General features: G+C 32.7%; 1 protein-coding gene and 1 long non-coding RNA gene across 38 annotated transcripts; both read left to right on the top strand.

Moving 5' to 3' along the window:
• The first annotated feature begins 410 nt into the window (after positions 1 to 410).
• On the top strand, positions 411 to 1,675 carry LOC106755092 (acidic endochitinase-like). Its single transcript, XM_014637191.2, has 2 exons — positions 411 to 732; positions 815 to 1,675. Exons 1-2 carry the CDS (start codon positions 448 to 450, stop codon positions 1,517 to 1,519), a joined length of 990 nt encoding a protein of 329 aa, XP_014492677.1. The 5' UTR covers positions 411 to 447; the 3' UTR covers positions 1,520 to 1,675.
• Positions 1,676 to 8,477: 6,802 nt separating this feature from the next.
• On the top strand, positions 8,478 to 23,411 carry LOC106756225. Of its 37 annotated transcripts, XR_002667253.1 has the most exons (12): positions 8,478 to 9,542; positions 9,636 to 9,715; positions 10,071 to 12,153; positions 12,456 to 13,986; positions 14,088 to 14,193; positions 14,287 to 14,361; positions 14,720 to 14,779; positions 16,372 to 16,475; positions 16,733 to 16,823; positions 17,043 to 17,098; positions 19,917 to 20,112; positions 22,439 to 23,407. It is a non-coding gene; the product is annotated as an uncharacterized LOC106756225 (long non-coding RNA). The 37 variants fall into 37 exon arrangements; XR_002667243.1 differs by having other exon boundaries at positions 19,917 to 23,411; XR_002667263.1 differs by lacking the exons at positions 19,917 to 20,112; positions 22,439 to 23,407 and adding an exon at positions 18,167 to 18,582.
• The last annotated feature ends 844 nt before the right edge of the window (positions 23,412 to 24,255 follow it).

Genomic DNA, 24,255 nt, shown 5'->3' with positions numbered 1-24,255 from the left:
ACATAAGCATACTATACTATGCTAACAAATTGAGTCTAAATTCCACATTGGATAAAAATGAAAGTACTATATAAAATAAAAGTCCAACTGGTATCATGTTAAGAAATGGAGTTTAAACCTAACTCAACCCCACAAAACTAGCTTGTTGAATGAGGTTTATACGAAGTTATATACACTTAAATGGTCTTATTTCTAATCGATGTGGGATTTCCAACATTGACCACTTATATAATTGAAAGTTATAATATAAAATCCCAGTAATGACCGAATTAACCACTTGATTTCTATTCATCATGCTCAACATGTTGCCCTCCCAGGAGGCTAATTTATTTTGTGACTGAGTGATGTGTGAGAAACGTGAAGGTTAGTTTGGAGAAGGTTTTGGCAGTATAAATAGGTTAGTTGTTTTTCTCCTACACTCAAACAAGAAAGCCATAACAGAAAGCAATGGCGTCACAAAGATTAACTCTGATCATATTTCTCTTATCCCTTTTCAAGCTTTCTTCTTCAAGCCTTAATAATGCTGCTGGCATTACTGTGTACTGGGGGCAAAACTCTGAAGAAAGCGATTTGTTAAGCACATGTGAGACTGGTAACTACAAGATTGTGATCCTCGCTTTCCTCAACCAGTTCGGTGGAGGGAAAACACCAGCTTGGGACTTCGGCGGTCACTGTGACAAAGGTTCCGGGAAAAAGTGCACCGAACTAGAGTCCCAAATAAAGTACTGCCAGGTATACCACTCATTCGTTANTTTAAGAAAATATTATATTACTTCTTCGGTTGTTAGTGTTTGTGTTTGTGTATTGGTTACAGAAGAAACGCATTAAAGTGTTCCTTTCAATCGGAGGAAACCTTGGCAATTCAGACTACTCCCTGAACTCGCCGGAGGAGGCAAAGGAGGTGGCCAAATACATTTTCAACAACTTCCTTAGCGGCAAATACGGTCCACTGGGAAGCGTCAAGCTTGATGGCATTGACTTCTTCATCCAAAAAACGGAAGATTACTGGGACAACCTTGTCAAGGAACTCGACTCCTTACGACCAACCATTAGCCATCCCTTTTCCTTGTCCGCAGCGCCTAGCTGCCTCACATACCCAATCCCCTTTCTTGGGAAAGCCATTGCCACCAAACTCTTCGACTATGTCTTCGTTAGGTTCTACGACAAGTCTAGTTGTTCCTACGTCAGTGGCACCAACGCCCTCTTGGACTCCTGGGACAAGTGGGTTGACTTGGTCGCCTCCCCTAACTTGCTCTTCGTGGGCTTGCCAGCATCCCCAGACGCCGGTGAGGGTTACATTCCGCCGGAGATCCTCATTGGCGAGGTGCTTCCGTACGCGAAACTAGCCTCCAACTACGGGGGAGTGATGCTGTGGGATAGATACCGCGATGCTAAGACTCGTTACAGTGATAAAATATTGTTCGATGTGACTAAATCCAACGTGCCGGTGTCTGAGGCCCTTTCCGACAAAATTTACCTGTGCGTGTCCAAGGCGTTGAACCGCGGCTTAGATTACTAGGTTGAAATGTACGACCACCTTAGACATGTATTATGTAAGGAATAAATAACATGTCAGTTATGTATCCCTTTCCTAAAGTTATGTTTCCACGTGTGGTCTCAATAAATGTAATGGATGTTTTGCTTGAAATTGGAACAGTGGCTCTTTTAGTTTTTACCAGCTCTCACATTTTTTTTTTCTTTTAAATTTGCTAAAATAAAGTGAACTCCATTTTATTTACTGAAGGACAATTTCTTTATATACCTGTACTCTTTTTCTGCATTTTTACAAGATTAATGTTTTTGACTCATTTTACACTTTCCTTCACTATCTTACATTTTTTTCCTTACAAATACATATTCTTTATTTTTTTAATAGTTATTTGAACCCTAATGTATTATCAAATAAATCTAATATTTCCCAAACTAAACTTAAAACGCTTAATGTGATTCTACAACTTGTTTTATGGGATTAAAATTTTTTTCTCTAGGTCTTTGGTAATACAATAGCGAGTAAAAATGAGTTTATCTCGAAATTAAATCCCTATTTAGAAAATTTATAAGAATCTAACCAATTAATTCATCTCTTAACGATCATTAATGAAAACCTTAACCACTTAACAATAGCGGTTGTGACATTAATTGCACCTTAACTCTGTTTAATGATTGTCGAAACCGAACGGTCCTCTCTCTCTCTCTCCAGTTTGTCACCGTACCCGATCGGTCAATTGTAAGCCAATACTAACATAGGGCCCCAAGCCCTAGCAAAATCTTAGATATTGCGTAGGGTTTTGAAGTCTTAATCGATCGGTTTTGGATTCTTTTGTTCCACAAGTCATGATAACTCATTAATCGTCACGCCCTTTCAGTATCTGCAAAATGGCAGGAAGAGCAGAAATCGAAGAGTCGCAACTGTAAAAATGGGTGGGAAAAAGGTAAAAATGTAACGTCATGACGCCTAAACCGTTAGATCTTTTCCCATTGACCACTCCAGATGGGTTTGGTGAACCTCCTTCACCATCTATAAATAGTGGTAGGGTCACCCCATTTTTTCGCTTTTACGCTCGAGCTCTCTAGCAAACCGAACATTATTCCTACTCTCCACCTCTGAAAAGCTTCAAGAGCTCTTATTCCAGGTAACCATGTCTGCCCAACATGCTTTTTCTAACTCTGCTGGAGGAGAAGGCGAGGGGTAAGCTGACAACAGAGTTGTTACATCTTCCTTAACCACCGTCGGTGCCATCGACGAGAGAAATTCCCCCATTAGTGACCAAGTCAAGCTGTCGGGCAATGAGGATTCCTCACGCATTCTTGAAGACAACGACGTTGAACAAGTGGGTATCCACGTGGATCTCACCGGAGCCTGGGATAAAAGACCCAGAAATTGGCCTACTGTGGCCAACTACGATTGGGCTCCCCACAAGGTCAAGCAAATTGGTTCCTCTTTCCATCTGGTTGTCCCATCAAAGAGCTGGTCAACGGAATTAGCTTACTGAAAGTGGCCGATGATGCAAACTGTTTTAAGACAGCCGTCTACCAAATGTCTGAGCGGGTGTGTGTCACAATCGGGAGGGATATGTCCCGAACTTCTTTTATGCCTACTCCACATTATTCAAGGACCTGAAAATTCTTCTTCCCTTCTCCGAGTTCTAGATGCGCATTCTATGAGAGCTCAACGTGGCTCAAACCTAACTGCACCCGAAAGGTTGGTAAGATGGTAATTTGGCCTTCTTTAAATATAATCTCCCCTAATTCAGTTTGTTTGTGCTAAGATGGTAATTTGGCATTCTTTAAAGCTAAAAGGGGTCTTGAACCAATTAGAACAAGTTTAAATAGGCATGTCATCCATAAAGGTAGATGAGACAATTTATTGGACTTATTAGATTAAAATCACAGTAAAATAAATTTAACTTTGTGTGTTAAAATATTTTTACAGGTATACTTCCAAACAATTGTAAATACTTAAAAAAGAAGACTTTGAGACAATTGTAAATAGGTTTGTGCTTAGATAGTTTTTTTTTTGAATTTTTTAAATATTTTTTGATTATTTTTATTTTTAATTTTTTTTAAATAAAAAATTTGTGTCAAGTTTAGATTATGTCACGTGGCCATGACAGTGTGAAGTGGTACTAACAATGTCATGTGTCATTGTTAGGTCACGTGTTATTACATTTGTCTCAAATTGATTTTTATCTTTTTATTTTGACTCAATTTGGTAATTGTATTTTTATTTTGTCTCCATTTATGCTTAATTTTTTTAAAATTAAATAATTTTATTTCTTAAATTCAAATAAAATTATATATATATATATATATATATATATATATATATATTTAAATCTTACAAAAAAATTTATACAAATTAATATTTTCTTATTAGAATAATAAAAAATTATGAACTAACATATGACACATTTTTATTTATGTACTACTATCGAAAATAACTTTATTACATTAAAGTTTTCAAAACAAAAACTAAATAAAGAAATTTCTTTAAAATTTTTCTAGAAAATTAAACAACAAATGAAATCATGTGACTTAAATAATACGAATGACAAACCATAAAAGTTAACTTTTAAATAATACTAAATAAAGTAAACTATAAATGACCATTTTATCATAAAACATAATAATATTAGTTATTTTGTTAGTTATTTCTTTACAAATTCCACATAAATTAGGAAATTCACATAATTTTTTTCAATTTTTTAAAATTATTTGATAAAAATATTTTTATATATTTATATACAAATCAAATTTTTTCTTAATTTGGGGAGGAACAAAATTGTTTAATTTTTTAAAAGATTAGGACTAAATTGAGACAAAATAAAAATACAAGGACTAAATTGAAACAAAATAAAAATACAAGTATTAATCTAAGACAAATGCAATGACACGTTACCTGAAAGTGACACATGACACTCAGTGTCATGTCACACTGTCATTGCACGTGACATAATGTTAGCTTGACACATGGCAAATGTTTTTATTTTTGAAAAAAATTAAAATAATAAAATAAAAATAATATTATTAAAAATATTTAAAAAAATTCAAAAAAATCACAAGTTGACATATCACATATCTTTAATGGTGTTAGTACAGAATTAAGGGCAAGAACCTAGTTACTTCAATTTTGCAAAAATAAGAACTCAATTTAGACAAAAGAAAATTACCGAAAATAAAAACTATCAAAATGATCAAACCATGTAAATAATAAGAAAAAAATACCAAGAAAAAGGAAAATGTGAGAAAGGAAGATTCCAAAGATGTTTTAGGATCTCTCAATCGTAACAAGAAAAATATGTTTTTTATAATTTATACTGCTCAGGATATAAGATAATGGAAGAGATTATAATTATCCTTGGAAAATAAAAAAATAAAGATAATATAAAATAGGAATAGTATTACAAGAAATAAAAATTTATATAAGATTTATTATATTTAAATCATGCATAAATAAGATATAAAACAATAGAGGTGATCATATGTATATATAAATAAATAAATTGATGTGTATAAAAAGTAATTTATTAAATAGTTTATTCACTAGTGTAAAAAAGACCTTTAACGTTACCCTTTAGACGTCTGACCTTCGAATATCCAAGGTAAAAAATGATCGATGGCATTTTCCGTAAATAAAACAGGGGCTCGACTTCTAGATACTCATATACGTCGGCTTCCCTGAAGGGACGCCAAAACTAAATGAAAAAGCAAAAAAAAAAAATAATTTTTTATTCTATTTAGATGTTGGCTATGGGGAGAACTGACTTCTAAATACTCATCTTAGAAATCTAAAAAGTCACTTTTTGACTCCATTTAGACATCTGGTCCCACCACTCCGACTTCTAAAGCTATTTAGACATCGACTATGGGAGGAACCAACTTCTAAATAATCAGGCCAAAAATCTAAAAAGTGACTTTTTGACTTCATTTAGATGTCTGATTCCACCACTCCGACTTGTAAAGCCATCTAGACATCGACTATAGGGGGAAACCGACTTCTAAATACTCAACCTAGAAATATGAAAAGTGACTTTTTAACTCCATTTAAACATCTGATCCCGTCACTCCGACTTCTAAAGCAATTTAGTCGTCAGCTATGGGGGGAACTGACTTCTAAATACTCAGCCCAGAAATCTAAAAGGTGACTTTTTGAGTCCATTTAGACGTCTGATCCCGCCACTCTGACTTCTAAAGTCATTTAGACGTCGGCTAAGGGGCGAACACAAGGCAACAATTACGCATACTCACTGTTAATCATCTTCCTCGCGTTTTCTCTCCACGGGCTACGTCTTTCAGGTTCGTTTTCTCACTTTTGCACCGTTTAAAATTACTTTTACTCCGATTACATTACTCTTTGATGAATTATCTTTCATTTGAACCGATTAAAATGCGTTTTCGTTGGGTTATTGTAAAGTTTTGCTTGTGTCCCTTGGCGGCGTTCTTGGGTGGCAATTTCTTGTGTTTTGCACTCCTTCAATTCCCTTCACTACGTTTTTAAAACCATCATATACAAAAAAAAAAAGTACAATCCATTCTCTTCAGCTAAAATATAAAGTTGTAAACTCAAATCACCATGAGCCAGGAGCAACCCGAGATGCCTCAACCGAAGAAAGATCCAATCAAATATGGCGACTTTTTAGATGTCTGATCTGTAGTGTTAGACGTCTACATAAAAGTTTGATCTATAGTGTCTGACGTCTATATAGAAGTCTGACTGTGAAAACTGACGTACCAGTTAACGTCATCCATAAAGATGTCAGGTCGGGACTAGATGTAAAAGATCCAAAATAACATACGTTAAAATCCTTTTCTACACTAGTAATTTTGTATTTAAATAATTTATAAGTGTAATTAAAGTAATATAATTTTATAATATATATACATAAGGTGATGTTTATGGTGGTACATATTTCTAAAATTTATTTAAAGTTAATAAAACAATTTTACTTTTCAAAAATATATATGTATTTTGATTAATAATCACTATTATAGTAGTCATAAATACTAAACGATTCTTTTATATTTAAAAATAGTGTAAACTATATTACATTAAAAGAATATCTAAAAAAAAGCGCTTCCTTATGGTCGCAGTTCAAGCCCTTTTAAAGAAGAGAAGAAGTTGGTTCATGGGTCGAGATTGAAAAATGAGGAACTAGAAGCCCGTCTTTTCTCTCACTAGAAACTACTTCGAGAGAGGACAATGGTTGTTTAGAGTGGTAAATATAAGCATTATTTGGAAAAGGTTTAATATCCAATTTTTTCCTTAGTTTGGTTAGTAAATCTCAATTTAGTCTCTCGTTAGAAAAGTATTTGAATTGGTCTTCAATTTTAAATTTTTAAATCAAATTAGTCATTTCCGTTAAATATACCAAACATAGTTAATGGGATGATGATGTGACAATAATTAGTAGTTACGTGTCAAAATATAATCGTGTGCATGCTTATGTGTTGGTTAATTAGAGAAGAAAGGAATTTATTAAGAAATTAGGTGTTTTTAATCGGAGATAAATTGCCAGCAGTTAGAGTTTTTAACTAATTTTTTGCAATTCAATAGAAACAAAGTTAGGGCAGCTAGAGTTCTTCACCACATACAAAATTACACCACCAACAGATGTTGAAACCTTCGAAATCATATGTCAAAATAGTGGTAATAAGAGAATCTTACTTCCTTAATTGAGTGAAACGATAGTGGGAAGAGCACCGGGTTTACATTTGAAGGAAATCCCAAACTCATCAAACTCCTTGCAGCCCTTTTTATTGTCCCTTAGGATACACCACGTTCCCAGCCATGCTGCCTCCATATTGAGGTATCCCAAAGTTCCCAATTGAGCTATCGTGCATTCCCTTGATGTTGCCCGGTGACGTCATTGTCAAACTATTCTTCTTCACCATGAATTTCGCCATTGACGATGTCGAAAGGAAAAACACCAGAAACCCTAGAAAGACGCAGAACGAAGATCTCTGAAGCTTCATTTTGGTAACACCCAAAGTGATTAGCACTGGGTTTTAAGAATTCCGAAATGGGTGAGCTTTAGAGATCTCTTCAATGGAGAAAGAAGGGTAAGAATTGAACCTTTGCTTTCTCTCAGTTTCTTACAAAAAGAAGGAAAGTGGGATTTTTTTGTTGTTATTGTTTAAGAAAACAAAACTGGATTTAGTACTTGAGTTGCGTATATATAAGTATGCAAGGACTTGGAAACGCAAAGATCTTTCACTGTTAGAATTTTGAATTCAAAGAGACAATAAAATTGCTAACCTTCTTTGCAAACCTAACTGCTGGCAATTTATCCCCAATTAAAAAAAGCCTAACTTCTTTGCTAACCTAAGCACACACACAATTATATTTTGACACGTAACCACTAACTATTGCCAAATCATCATCCTATTAACTTTGTTTGGTTATATTTAACGGAAAGGACTAATTTGACTAAAAAATCTAAAAGTAAGGACTCATTCCAAACATTTTTCTAATGAGAGACTAAGTTAAGAGTTGTCAACCAAACTGGGGACAAAATTGGGTATTAAACCTTTGGAAAAATAGGAAGTGTTGAGCCCTATTGAATATAACTCAATTGTTGTTGAGTTTTCAGCCTTTACTGATAAGGTGAATGTTTGGGAGAAAGTGAATGAAAACGGTAGTGGGAATTGGGTTGTAGTGATCCGAGGAATGACATTGATATCCTGCTGCTTACAAGAAAAATGCGATTTACCTACCAATATTTATATACGGATTTTGATCCGTAGATAACACTAGATTTATCTACGGATTTTACATACGGATTTTTAGGACTGAGTTACATACGAATTTTATATACGGATTTTTTCGTATATAAAATTCGTATATAATTGGAAAAAAAAATTACTTACTGATTTTATATACGGATTTTCAAATTTAATCACTAAAAATATAAAAATTAAAGTTTTTCGCACCCTTATTCTCGAAACTTTTTATTCTCCTTCCCTTATTTCATCTCCAAACTTCTTCATTTCCAAATCAAAACCCTAACTAGACAACAATCTCATATTTTTTTATGGGTTCGAGAGGAGGCAGCCTAAATTGATAGCATTCTTATAATTTCCCATGGGTTCGAGAGGAGCACCGTGGTTCTATCCGAGCAAAGAGGATAAGAATGAAGTTGCAGTCAGCGCTCGAAGTCATCAGTTTAGAGGTTGATGACGTGTCGCACCAGGAAGAGGGTCAAATAAACAATGAAGATCGTTTTGTCCAAGTTCGAGGGTCAGAGCCTCGTGAAATGACACAATTTCGTGAATGAGCTCCTCACGAACGAGCTTCACTCCGGCCTACACGCCCTCTTCAGTTCGCAAGGTGCAAACCTTTCTTTCTATTCCGACCCCTTAATCTAGGGTTTCATCTATCTAACCCTTCTTTCACCCCTAATCTAGGGTTTCATCTATCTAACCCTTCTTTCTTCCCGTCATGCACTCCAATAATTTTATGTCAAATTATTGCATTGACTATTGTTACCTCTAGTGACTAAAAGAAGTTTACCGATATATATGTATGTGTGGTGGCTGGTGATGTTGATTGCAATTTGAAACCATAAACTCTGATTACAAGTTACGTGAGCTTAAATTTTTTCTTAGAGAACATTTATACACTTATCCTATTTGATTATTCCACTCTAGCCATCCTTGTATTAAATTCCTTGCGATTTTGGGATTGGGGGTTTGGATTTAGGGAATTTCGTGTATTCTTGATGTTCATCTATATCTGCATATTATTGGTGCGTTTTGTGGGTTAAGGTTTCGTATTGGGGATTTGGGTTTCTGTCGTGGTAGTTGATGGTGGTTGTGTAAGTGGCGTCAATGGAGGTGCTGATAGGTGTACCAACGATCTGCAACGATTTGTGAGTCTCTTCTCGATTTTTCCTGCACTTGAATAAAACAAAAATCTCACAACACTTGAAATTTCCTGCACAAGCTGAAATTGATTCGAAGAGTGAAAGTTTTTTCGCAATTTTCTCAAAGCTAGAGATCTTGACATCTCTGTCAGAAGAGAACTTCTTTCCTTAATCGGAAAGGTGAGTGTCGAAACTTTGATTTTTGTCTGAGAAAAGAAAAAGAATAGTTTCTTATGAACATAATCTCACCATGCATTGGTTGGTCTTGTTCAGTTGTCCTGCATTTGGATATGGCTTTGTCTTATCTTGCTACCAATTATCTATATCAGTTCCTAGCCAGCCAAGGGATTTCGGTAAGAATCAAAATGTGCTAGTTGTTTGCTTATTTTCTTCATTGTTTTTCAATTCTATTATGTGTGAATATTAAAGTAAAAAGAACATGTAATAGTACCTATTTATTGGATTCGTAATTTGGTTTATGAAACAACAACCGAAGTCATGGGTCCTTAGGCTCATTGTTGTCTCTTGCATTTCTCTAGCTGTCAAGATGATGAGAACTGAATGCCTAGATATTCAGGTAAAATCGCCATCATGCCTTCTAAGAAGGTTAGTGTTGGTAACATAAGAGGGTGTTATAAGAAAAAATTGGTAATTTGGTACGTGTATTCACTGAACGTGATTTATTTATTAGAATATTTTGAATAAAAGTGATAGGGCATCATCTTGGAGACACAAACAGTGCGAAGAATGGAAGCACTTATCTTGGGAGCATTACAATGGAGAATGCGGTCGATCACTCAATTCTCTTTCATACCTTTCTTCATTGCCTTGATGGGTCTCGAAGGCTCACCAATGGGGAGGGTTATGAAAAACCTTGCTTCTAAAATCATATTCATATCACAAATAGGTATTCATAGATTCATAAAATATGATATAGTTAATGATTTTGTACCTTCTTTTTTTTTTTTTCCAAAGACTGCATTAACAATTGGAAATGTTATTTGTCATACTTTCACACTATATAGGTAGAATTATTGTCGTTACATCATTCTTTTTACAGTTACATCATTCTTTTTACAATTATTGCCGTTAGTAATTAGAAGAATTGGCTGGTTGAATGATTGATTCTTTGGTGTGATGCATGCAGTTTTATTGGCAATCCTAATTGCTTGAGCAAGCCACTGGAAAATAGTTTTCTGCTGTCAAGTTTCTTACAAGTAATATGGTTTTCTTTAATTGAGTGTTTTTTTATGCCAAATATTTTAAGAGTTGGATTAAGCTTAGTTATGGTGTAGGTTCAATTTTGAAAAGAGTTGTTAATAGTTTTCATTTATTTGGAACAGAACAAGATATTGCTCGAAGTATATTAATGATACACAATATAGAACATCTCATTTTATTTATGTTACTATATAGAGATATTTCATATATTGCTATTTAATATTTGTTATTAAAAAAATAATTAGTTATATTTATTTTAAATATAATAAATATTTATATATGATAGCGTGGTGAGGAAGTATAACACCGAATTCACCAGCTTGAATCTATAAATTGGTGTGTGATTATAAGATCAGTAAGTAAATCATGGATTTGAGTGATATATTATTTTATTATTCATTTTCATTAATTCTCTCTGATCCATTCCTCTGAAATGTGCTTTTGTACATTAGAATGTATCTGGAAGATATTTTTATCTGTAGAAAGTAGTACTTGGATTAAATAATCATTGTAGTTTTATCCCCCTATTTTGCTTCTTTTTTGTATTCGTATTTTTCATAAATTAAATAATAGTTTTAGAAAATAAACCATTCTATAGAAATGATTTAAAAAATTCTGAGCGATTGTTTTTTTAAATGAAAAAGTTAGGGAGTTTTTTTTTTTTCTTTTTCTTTGTGGAAGAGATGTCCAGTTACTCAGTATATGTTACTAATGAAAAAGTAATATTTTATGACGGATCTATTATTACAGATAAAAATAATTCATCATCATAAGATATATTATGATAGATTCATGGATATCAATTATAATATAATACAATGAATATAAAACATATTATGACGGAGTTTTAAACATCGAGAATAATAGATAACACTTAAAATGTATTATAACGAAATTATAAACTATTTGTTATAATTTTGATAATATAGCATGACTGATTTTTAAAAATCAGTTATAATACCTTCCTAAATCTAATTTTCCCATCTCCCTCTGCAATTTGAGTCCTCTCGAAATTCTTTTCAAGTTCGCAGCAACCCTAATTTCTAAGGCTTTGCACCCTCTCTTCTTCATTCTTTTGAACGTTCATCACTATCTTCAACCATGCGGTTCTTCACATCGCCGGTATCTAATTCTTCTCTTTCGTCGTTTATCATTTCTGGTGACCAATCCTTCACTTCTCAAGTTCTTCTTCAGGTTTTTCTCTCGCCTCTACGTTAAATGCGGAAACCTAAACATTTTGATTTTCCCTGTCTCTTTCCTGATTCGAATATTGGACTACAGCAGACACTATTTGCGCCCAAGCTCACTTTTCCTTCCTTTCCTTCTTCCTCTTCTCTATTGCGTTAATTTCTACGGCTCCTTCGACTCCAATTTCATGGCGTTGCACTCCTCTTATTGCGATGTCTAGTTTCGCCGTGAGAGCTGATTCCAACCTCGAAGACAATGGTGAAATCACCGAAGATGTTCCTTCCGATAATGTTGACGACGTTTCGAAAGGCGAAACAGAACAACTTTCGGATTCTGAAAATTTCCCCAAAAAGCCAGAGTCAAGCTTGGAGTCGTTATGGGGGTAAGTAGAGGCGCCATAAATTAGTTTGATTGTTTTAATTTCCAATTAGTTTTCCACACTCTGCACCTTTTTTATGCGTGTCTTGATGATTCTGGATCCATTTGGTATTTTTAAAAGTTTTAATCCCTGTGATGCTAGATTTTTCTTTTTATTTTGAGTATGAAATATACAGCATTTTGTTGAACATATTAACATCAAATGTTGATTACTTTGAATTCCTGACGATGAGTTGAGCAATGTCCAATTAAAAGTTAGTATTTATGAAGTTTTGATTGTAACTATTAATAACTTATTGTGAGTAGGAAGGGTTAGATGATATCGTAAGGTATGGCACATAGGAGTTATTTGCTATGAAAATGATGAAGCAAGCAAGTCTAGTCAGATTCATTATGATGATGATGCTATAGACAGGTAATAAAAAGCTTTGATTCGCGGTGTATATTATGGTTAAATTTCTAAGAATTAGTTTCATTTTCCTCTTTATGATAAATTGCTGGATCGTGTTGGTTTGGATGGTGAAGATGAAGATGGATTTCTGAAGGCTTTTAAGGTTTACTCTATCATATAATTTTGCATATGCTTTTGTGCTCCCACTCTTTGTTCCATCTCAACTGCTGCACTTTCAAAAACTTTCAATGACAAACTTGGATACGTATATCTCATTTAAAAGAAATTGGTAGCAGTCTATGCCTTTATAAGTTTGCATAAATTTGTAGTTAGCTATGCTTTTGTGATCTTTCAATTAAAATCCTTTTGATAGAACTAGGCTCAAGAATTTCTATATTCCATAAATAACTTCCANTTGCGGAAAANAAGTGCTTATGNNNCCTGATACTAAACAATAAATATCATCTGTGTTTATTTTTGTTGATGCTAATAACTGGTCTAATTAAAAAACACAACAATCTCATACATAAGTCATAACTGTCTTTTGTTGGAGGAGCATTNAACCTCTGTTACTTTCCATGTTCTCTTCATCTATAAATAATAGCTCAGAATCTCCTTGTCCCCATTCTTTCAGATTCTTTGCTTTATTGAATTAACATATTCTATGCTGAAGGTGGCAAATTTCGAATACATAGACGAAGTTAAGCCAGCAGAGGAGGTGCCACAAAAAGAATCAGAGGTGAATCAATCCTCTGTTGCCAATTTGAAGAAATCAGCTTACTGGGATGGCTTGTTGAAAAGAGGATATGAACAGTGTAGAATAGAAGAATTAGATGCCTTAGGCAAAGGGAAGCGAACCCGCACCAAATGGCTGGAAAGTCATGCACGAGTTTTTGCTGCTAACAAGTATTAATTGGAGCGAAGACCAGTTTTTGCTGCTAACAAGTATTCAATTGTTCTAATGCTGGTTTCGATTCTAAGGACTACACGCCTAAAATGAGAATAGATATTTATTGGTTATCCAATAACAACTTAGAAATGGGTAAAAGATAGGTCCAACAACTCTTTTAGCATAGACTCTGAGACAATTTCAGAAAGTAGACTTTTAAGCTTAAGTTAACCTCAACAAACCAGAATGAAATATGGAGTTTATATTCATTTATATAAAATAATTTGGTCATATCTCTAGTCATGTGTAGATTCTCACAATGGAATTTTTACCATTACAAATGTGTTCATTTTTGTTTCTTATTTTAGTTGTGCATTTAAGGTTGTATCTTGTTGATGATTTTCCCAATTCCCCTATGATTTCTCTCTAGGGGGAAGGTTGTAGTAACTGGGGAGATCTAAGCTCCGATGATGAAAATTATGAAGTGGATCATAGTGAAGATGATTCAAATTCATTCGAGACTCCTACTTCTACTAGAAGGGGAAAGAAAATTCGTGGTACATATCAGTATTTACTTTTTCAGTATTGATTGTTAATAGTGATGGAATTTCAATACTGTCTTAGACTGTGATGTTAATTTTCTTTTACTCATTTACAGCAGGGATCTCAGAGCCACTTCCTATAAAGGAAGGTCAAGGAAGATCGTTGAAAGTACTTGGCTTTAGTCAAAATCAAAGGGCTGATTTTCTTTAAATTTTAATGAGGTTATGATTGTTGGTTATGGTCATGTACAGTCTCTTTTAACCTTGTTTCATACAAATATTTGTTGTTAATCTGATTTGGCAAATCAATTACAGGTTTGGGGTTGGTGATTATGATTGGAAACAGTTTGCTCCTAGGATGAAACACAATAGTTATGAAGAAATCACGGAGTATTAATCTGACATTTTCCATTTACTTTTTGCATTATTTAATGCTTTGCTTGTTTTTAATGCTATTGATCTTGAAGCTTTTATTGTATCCGTTTTTCTTTGTGGGGGGAATTATATGACAATCGAACCCATATGAATACTAAAATTCTAGCATTTAATGATAAGAATATTGTGTATATGTATACTCAGGTAACAAAATAACCGTAACATGATAGTATTGCTTACTAGTTGATTGCGTAAGTTTTTTTTTTTTATAATCTTATTACTTTTCACATATTTGAACATTATTTGATAATCTATTTATTGTCTTTATATATTCTTCATTACTTGTCTATAAATACTCATACCTTTTGAACAGGTATGGCAAACTTCTTGTCTCATATTGCAGAAGATATTATTGATTCACCAACATTCACAGGTACTAGATTCTTATTCCTCTGATATTTTGTCAGTTTCTTTCGTATTCTCCCGTGTGCTTTCAGTTTACTTATTTTTCAGTTTACTTATTTTCCCTCTTTGCTCGTTAGATTTCATGGGAAAATTAAGAGTTTTGTGAAATCTTTGATATTTGATATCTGTTAAGTTCTTACAAAGTTGTTTTGCCACTTCTGACTATGATATACTTGTAAGGATTGCACTTCTGACTATGATATCAGATAAAGTAAGTTCTTTCTTTATTTTTTTTCGGATTCTAAGTTTTTTATTGCTTGTATTTAACATAGTCCAAGTGAGAAACAATCCAAACCATGGAATTGAATGCTCTTATGTTAATGAAGTTAATCTCCTTTCTGTTCTTGATGCTTTTGTTTTTGTTTGTATTTTCAGGCATATAGGTTTAGGAATTACTAGAAAGATATTGATCAAATACCTACGTGCCTTTAATTGCTTTAAAATTCTATAATATTTAAGTGTTAGTAAATTGTAGAAACTTGACTACAATGTAGTGTAGGTTAATGTTATATTTGGATTAAATTATGTATTAAATATTATTACACAATTTAATGTTTGAAATGGATTTCATTATGTTAGTTTAATTGAATATGTTCATCTCTTATATTGATTGATAAGATTATAACACAGCAAATTAATCGTAAATTGAATGAATATGTCAAATGTAATAATGGATTTTTTTTTTTGTATAAAACAAGTTTTTATGATAGGTGAACAATGTATGTAATAAAAGATTATTTCTGACTAGTATATATTATGATAGATGAATAATTACTTGTCATAATATGTAACATATTATGATAGGTGAAAGAATCATCGTCATAAAACGCTACATATTATGATAGGTAAAGTCGCTATATTATGACGGATAAGTGAAAATCTGTCATAATACACTGGATCTATTACGATAGGTGATAGAAAGTCCGTCATAATACACGGGATCTATTATGATGGACTTTTCTGTCCGTCATAAAATGCACAGGACCTATTATGATGCCTAGAACTATGATGCCAAATTATCCGTCATAATAGGTCATTTTTACCCGTCATAAAAAACAATTTTTCCACTAGTGTGTATATATCTTTTTATTATTAAGGGATACAATTATTTAAATAAAAGGTGAGTTAGTGAAAGATGCATGCATTTTATAAAATGTATAAATAAAACATGAGTTATTAAAGGATGTATCTCTTGTATAATGATTAAATTATATATATATATCATTTTTCTATTAGTGATTAAATAGTTTTGCTTTGATTATTATTAAAATTATTTTTAAAAGAATCTTGATTATAAAACAATTTAACGATAATTTTATAATAAAACAAAAAATATTCTTTAAGCAGTTTTCTTTTTATTTCTATTAAATTTTTTTTAGAGAATCTTCAGTTTAAAACAAATTACTGATAATATTGTCATAAAGCATACAAATTCTGCATGTGAAAATGATGAAAGGAGGCCCTTGGTCTAGCTTTTTGTCTTCTAAATGAAAGTATTTTTTTTAAGTCATATTATTTTTAAATTTACAATTTCTTTGTTATTTTCATGACATGTGAAAGGAAAAAGAATATACAATGGTGGTAGACAATCCTCTGCTTTGTGCTAGCTATAATTAATTGCAACATTGATGGTCACGGCAGCGTGATGGGAGATTGATTTCACTGTAAAGTCCTCTTCTTTTCTTTTTAAAATATTTTAGGAAATATTTTTACTTTTAAAATTTAATAAAACATCTATTCTCCAATGTATGAAGTGTATCTTTAGAGGAAACAAAAGAAAATGTTTTATGTTCCTGATTGAGAATTAGGGAGAGTCTCACCCTTTGAAATTGTATATTTTAAAATATAAGATAAGATTTAAGAATTAATAGATAGAAAAATAGTTTCTCCTTATAACTCCATTAATTATGTTTTTTTTAAGTCTCCGTGGAAGTGATACATAAGTGTTAAAGTACGGTGATGAAGCCGTTTAGCAAGTAAATAAAGGAGCCATAAGGATTTCTGATCATATGGTATGTTCCAGCTCACTTGCATCTTATGGTATTTAAGTTGGTTAAGAACTCACTACATGTTGTCCAAGAATGTTTTATGGATTCTGATAACCTCCCATTAGAATCATAATTGCTGATAGAATAGAGGATGTTACAATAAAGTTGCTCGGTTAAATTCATTGTGCAACTTATACTTTTTGAGTGATTTTTTTTCTGGAATATTTTTGTTTCTTTTGGTAGGATTGCTACTAGTTATGGTGGAGGTGATCTTTAAATAATCTCTATGGAAGGATATGGTGAGTTAGCTATCACTTGTTTTCCCTTCTTTTGCATGGGTTTTCTACATAATATTCTTCCACTTTTTTTCTAATTCTATTACTTTGCCACTTGAAGACTTACCAACATTTTTGTATATTTTCTGGTTACTTTTTATGTTCTTGATAATGATATATCATCTTAGAAGTTCTTGTATTTCTTAAATAAATATATTATATTACATTTTTTATTGCTAGTTTGTTGTTATCTTTCTTTAAACTTCTCCTTTGTACTGTTTAATTGTCCCATGTTTCAAAATAAACAGTCATATTTTCTGTTATAAACATTTAAATATGCTATTATGTTATCACTGATATTAATATGATGCTACCAATCATAAATTAGCATTATATTTAAGTTACCAAAGAAATAATAAAGTGTGCAGCTTTCAAGCTAACTTTTTTTTTAGGTCTATGTACGAATTTTGCTATAATTTTATTTTATAAAGCTATAAATTTTATATACGGATTTTTATAAATTTTCCGTATGTAAAGTATATACAGATGTTATATATGGATTTTCCGTATATAATTATATACGGATATTATCTACAGAATTTTTTGTATATAATTATATATGAATATAACATACGGATTATCCGTATGTAATTTATATACGAATTATCTGTATGTAATTTATATACGGATTATCCGTATATAAATTATGTACGGATATATCCGTATATAACCTTCTACACCCGTATTATATACGGATTTTTGGTCGTATGTAATTAGTATATAACACCACTTTATATACGGATTTTGGAGGTTATATACGAATTTTGACCGTATATAACGGCACTTTTTCTTGTAGTTTTTTATCGTAGTTGCATGAAGACATCGATGACCTATAGGAAATACTTTAGGCCATATACATTGGTAACCCCTATTCTTTATTTATTTCTGCCCTTTTATTTCCTTTTGAACTAAAAGGTGATGTATCATACTTCATATCTTGAAGCTTTGTTCATTCATATGATACTTTGACAAATGTTCATGGAAACAGAAGGAACAAGCTATGACACAACCATGTTATTCCCTCGAATCTAGGTAGCATGTTTGGGCTTGTCTACTTCATGTGGATGAATATTTCGAAGAACGAACTCAGTCTTGCTTTTGACGCTAAGAGCAGTCATCATACGTCCATATTTTGTAAAAAGAGTCCCCGTTTCTTTAATATTTAAAAGGTTTAATATCTATTTTGATCCCGGTTTGTTAAGTTTGTTCAAAGTTGTCTTACTTTTTATCAAAAGTTCACATACGTCCCATACTTTGTCAAAATGGTTTACATTAATCCTTTTTATTATGGCGTTTAAAACGCTAATGGTATAATTGCCCCTTAGCCAAAACTGAATAAGTTGTACACTTATTCATTACGTGCCAATATCAACCCAATTGACGTGACAATGTTAAAAATTGCTCGACACCGGAATAACGCACACTGGAATTAACTACTTGCTATGCTCTCGGCCTTCGTTTTTGTGTTCTAATATGAGACTCATTATTAAGGAAGTGAAATTACTAGGATTTGACCCTTTAAAATTATATTATATAATATAATTTTATAATATAAGGTGATGTGTATGGTACATATTTCTTAAATTAATTTAAAATTAATAAAATAATTTTACTTTTAAAATATATATATATATATATATATATATATATATATATATATATATATATATATATATATAACACAATTGTAGTCAAAAATACTAAACGATTCTTTAATATTTAAAAATAGTGTAAATTATATTACATTAAAAGAATATCTAAGAAAAGAAAATAGTGTGGGATTATGAAGCTATAAAATAATTATAAGAAATGTAAAACTCTAGTCACAATTCAAAATTAATAAGAAATTCAAAAATAGGATTCCAAAGTCCAGTTGTTTCAACTCAACATTTGAAAGTTGAGTTTCTTTCTGGCTCTTCAAGCTAAAAGAGTTTTTTTAAACCCTTTTGAGATGCCAAATTCGACGTCTTGAAGAAATAGGGTTGATCCAAGAACGATAAAGGGTTAAATTCGATCTTTGTAAGCTGAAGCCAAACTCAATCTTTTCTCTTCAAGTTCTTCTAATTGTCTGGTTGTGTAAACAACAGAAGTCAAGATATGGTTGTGCAAACAACAGAAGTCGAGATATATATATATATATATATATATTTTTGATTAATAATCAAAATTATAGTAGTCATAAATACTAAACGATTCTTTAATATTTAAAAGTAGTATAAACTATATTAAATTCCCTTACGGTCGCGGTTGAAGCCCCTTTAAAGAAGAGAAGAAGTTGGTTCAAGGGTCAAGATTGAAAAATGAGGAACTGGAAGCCCATCTTTTTCCCTCACCTGAAACTATTTCGAGAAGGACAGTGGTTGTTGAGAGTGGTAAAGATAAGCATTATTTGGAAAAATAGGTGTTGAGCCTTAGTTGGTAATCAATTGCCAGAATTCAGTGAAAAAGAATGAGAACTTCTTGCTGATTAAATATATTTTCTTGGATTAAACTATTACACCACTTACTATGCTACCGATGCACCCAAAGCTAGTCAACCAAGTTATACAACAGATTCTGATGCCCAACTTTTAAGTAAGGAAATTTTATCTATCAATTATTTAAGCCATGTCTATTGATCAATATTTAGAAATCACACATATTTTTGTTTTTAGTTAACTCAACCAGATTTTCTTATCTGTTTAACCTACAAAGGTTTTGTATAGATGTTACTGAATGGAATATTGATTGATTGATGTTCACATATAATGTCTTCCTAATTATATGGTATTGCATTTTGCAGTCTCACTATCCTCGTCCTGTCACCACATCTACAAGTTTGCGTTCTGTCGAAAGTGGACCTTTGACTGATCTTAACTCTCATACCCCTCAGCTTGGACTTCCTGGGATAAAATTTCAAGGGCCCATACCTTTGTATCAATCTAGAGGGGATATAGGATCATGGGGAGCTTCTCCGCCAGCTCCAAATGCAAATGGTGGTAGGCTTGCTATGCCAATGTATTGCAGCAGCCTACGGAGTATTACTTTCTATTATGCTAATTTTGAAAAAACTTGGTGATTTATGTTATTATCTGCTAATTTCAAAATAAGTTGAACTTCAACTTTAGGTCATTTTGGTGTTATTTAATTATTTATTAATTATTATTTTTCAATGTGTTTCAATCATTCATGTGCTAATATATATTTGGAATGGCTGAAAAGAAGATAGAATATAGGGTGAAATTATTCATCAAGAAGGTTTTTGATAGGTTTTCAGACCAATAACGAGATGCTTTAGAAATTGCATTTCTTTATTCCAACATCATACCAGATTTCCTCCAATGTGGAGAAATCAAACACATACAATTTCTGGTTATTTAAGAGAACCAAACTGGTCACTCTTTTTATTATTTTCAGAATATACAAAAACAATGAAAAAACTACTAAAAATAATTGCCTACCCAGACTTTATAAGAGTCTGAGACAACAAAATCTACCCACAGACAGTTATAACCATTTATCCCTTTTATTTCTCCTAAGATAAACATTTTCTTTGAACCTATTTGTACCCCCTCCATGAAGTTTCACCTTGTCGTCAAGGTGAAAAGTACGAAACTCCTTATTGATGATAGTAACATTTTCCTAGCTGTTTTCAATGGGTGAGAGGTATTTTCAACTAGACGAACTAACTTCTTTTTCCCTTATTTTGTAAATTGTATCAAACCTATCAACACCCCTTCCATGAAGGTGCACCTTATCTTCAAGGTGAAAATCTGAAAATTCTTTATGAATGCAGGCAATAGATTCTCCTAACTCCTGCATTTCCTCTTCCGAAATAAGCAGGATATGGAGCTATTTATTTTTGCAAGTATGATTATGCCCAAACTTTTCATCACACCTGAAGCATAAGCCCTTTTTTATTCTTATCTTGCAATTTTTCTTGGGACTATTTTCTAAATGGTGTCCCTCTTTGTTGAGTTCTAGTAGGAGAACTATTGATGGTGCAAAACCTATTGAATTTTCCCCTTCCTTTAACTAACTGCAAGTAGGTGCCAATTGTTTGTAGGTATTAATTTGAAGTTGCATAGTGAGAGAGTCCCCCTTAGTGGTGACTCTAAACTTTTACTCCACCATTCAGGCCTTCATGATTAACTCAGCAAGATTCTGGGGTTCATAAAGTTTAACCTCCACCATTATGTCTTCCTTCAATCCATTCAAGAACATGCCCACCAAGAAATCTTGCTGCATTCCTTTCATGAACCCTGCATATTGTTCAAACTTCTCAATATATTCCCTTACTTGTCCCGTTTGGCATAGGCCAATCAAAATTTTAAACGGGTTTTGCAGCATTGTTGGCTGAAATCTTTTAACCACCGCGCCTTTGAAGGCTTCCCATGTGAGATGCGGATTGTAGGTTTCCCACCATTGATACCAATTCAAAGCTTTCCCCTCCAATGCCACCATAACATCCTGCATTTGCTCCTCCTCACTAACCTCTCTCAAAACGAAAATATTGCTCTAACCTATTGGTCCACCCATAAGCTTCGTCTCCTGTAAACATAGGATGTCCAACTTCCTCCAATTGGCAGAAATCCCAACAGAACTTCCTCCTGCATTACCCCCATTGTACTCATGGGCATCCATGACAACAAAATCTTGGGCCTCTTGATGCTTATCAGAGGATGCCAAGCGTTCAACCACCCCATTAGTCCTTGAATCATCTCTTCCAATCACTGGAAGCGACGATTATTTGCGTGTTCTTGTTCTTCGACAATCTTTTCCAACCCATCCCATCTTTCCTCCATTCTTGTGTTGACTATTAAACTACAGTATGCCCCCACTTCACCAGGAATGAGGCTCTGGATACCAATTTATGGGTTTTCAGACCTATAACGAGATGCTTTAGAAACTGCAAATCTTTATTGCAACAACATACCAGGTTTCCTTCAAAGAAACCAAATACATACAATTTCTGGTTATTTGAGAGAAGCAGACTCTCCACTCTTCCTATTCTTTTCATAATGTACAAAAACAATGAAAAAACTACTAAAAACAATTGCGGACACAAACTTTATAAAAGTCTGATACAACAAAACCTATCCACATACAGTTATAACTGTATGTTCCATTTATTTCTCCTAATATAAACATTTCCCTTGAACCTATCAGTTTCCTTGTTCTTGCTTGCCTTGATATTTTTAACAGCCTTGGTATTTTTAATCTTGTTAGCAAGTATAATGTAGAGTATAGTTGCTTTATGTTTGAGAAGATTCGCTGGTGGAATAATAATTCATTTGGCTAATTTTTTTTATTTTTTCTATACAGGATGACCCAGACCTATTTCAAAAAGTGTCTTGACAATAGGTGGGGAAACTCTTCTCATAATTTTTATTAACAGTCAGATTCATATATATTGTCTGCATATGGCATATAAAGATCGTGACTGTTCTGTCTCCCTTGTTTTAATAGGTTATTATCGTTACATGCTCCCTCATGAATTACATTATTAGTAAGACTTATATGTACAGGACTAATTCTATTCGTGTCCTTTGTCGCATCACATATAGAACACTCCTCACCGAAATAGAGCGATATCTGAAAAAACGAATTGTAGATAAGAATCCAATTGTTGCAAGTTCATCCTTAGTTAGCGGCATTCATCTGCTTCAAGCCAAAAGTGTCCTTAGGTTTCTTTTCATTTAACTATTTAAGCTTATCAACTCAATTGCTTTGATAAGAAGTGGCAGAATTAGCCCTCATGAATTGCTTTTGGTATCATTCCGATATCTGAAGTGGTAGAAGTAAATTCACGTACATCTTTTATTTTTATCCGATATGGAATTTTTGTTTGTATTCTAAAAGTAATAACTATGAAAAGACAATTTTTTAACATTTTCTTTTCCGATTGACACTCACTCAATTCATCTCTATTTTTATATGTATGTGTACAATGGTACAGTAGATGTAGGGCTGATGCCAATGAAGCTACTGTTATTCTTCTTCCATCAAATATTATTGTTTTTACTCTTGACTTCTCGGGGTCAGGCTTAACTGATGGAGATCATGTTAGCTTTTGGTTGGCATGAAGTAAGTTTACCTATTAATGTAAACTTAATTTATCATGTATATTTTCACCTTTCCTCTTCTATTTACGATTAAAAAGAGACATATTGTTATAATAAATTTTAACCATTTAGTGGGTTAGTTGGTTGTATGTCAACCTCAATAAGGGGTTAAGATTTATTAAATAGAACATCTTTTGTTAACAAGAAACAGGATAGGATCCAATCTTACTTTTACCTTGAAATCATACATGTATAGTATTTTAGATGAATTTCTTTTTTTATTTCATCATTAAATTACAATAGTATAAATATACAAATTGATAACCTAATTAGAAAAAGTTAAAAGGGAATAATCTCCACCAATTTAATATTAATTATTATAATATCAATTATAATAATTGATATTTAACACTAATAATTAAATTAAATAAAGGAAAAGTAAATATACAATAATTAGTTAATAAAGGCTAATTATTCATATTTAAAACTTAGGTTAAATGTATTCGTTGGTCCCTATATTTGTTGCTTTTCTTCAATTAGGTCCCTGTTTTTTTCAAATAATCAATTTGGTCCCTAGATTTGAAAATTGAAAGCAATCAAGGACATTCCGTTAACTGTGGTGAACGGAGTTAAATATATTCCGTGCTGGCAACAGTATTTTAATGGTGTAGACAGGTGGCATAGAATGTGGTTATGACGTGGTTATTAATTAAATTTTTTACTGTTAAAATTTTAAAGACATGTGCGAATTTGGAAATTGTTAAGGGTAAAATCACGTGCTCACTAAGTAATGTGTTTCAGTAAGGGTAAATTAGAGAAAGTGAATTGAAATCTGAGGTGAGTAAAAGAGTCTAGGTTTGGGGAAATTGTGGTGTGCGAATTTGGGGAAATAAGGTTCGTGGTGGTCGGGAATTGGGGAACAGCGGTGAGCGGTGAGCGGTGCTTAAATCAGAGATTTGGCTGACAAAAAGGCACGTTTTGGGAGATAATCATCAACAATCGGTGGTTTTGTCGTGGAAAGGTGTGAAGAATTTGGTTGCACTTCAAGCTTCAAGCACGTGTTGAGGTTAGGTTATC

Source organism: Vigna radiata, chromosome 2 (assembly GCF_000741045.1).
Source record: "Vigna radiata var. radiata cultivar VC1973A chromosome 2, Vradiata_ver6, whole genome shotgun sequence".
NCBI lineage: Eukaryota > Viridiplantae > Streptophyta > Magnoliopsida > Fabales > Fabaceae > Vigna > Vigna radiata.
This window is presented reverse-complemented; position numbering and strand designations above follow the sequence as displayed.

Excerpts from the sequence above, each read along its gene's own strand:
- LOC106755092 (XM_014637191.2), top strand. The coding sequence starts at position 448 with ATGGCGTCACAAAGATTAACTCTGATCATATTTCTCTTATCCCTTTTC. Across the intron at positions 733-814 it reads CCCAAATAAAGTACTGCCAG|AAGAAACGCATTAAAGTGTT; the intron begins GTATACCACTCA and ends TATTGGTTACAG.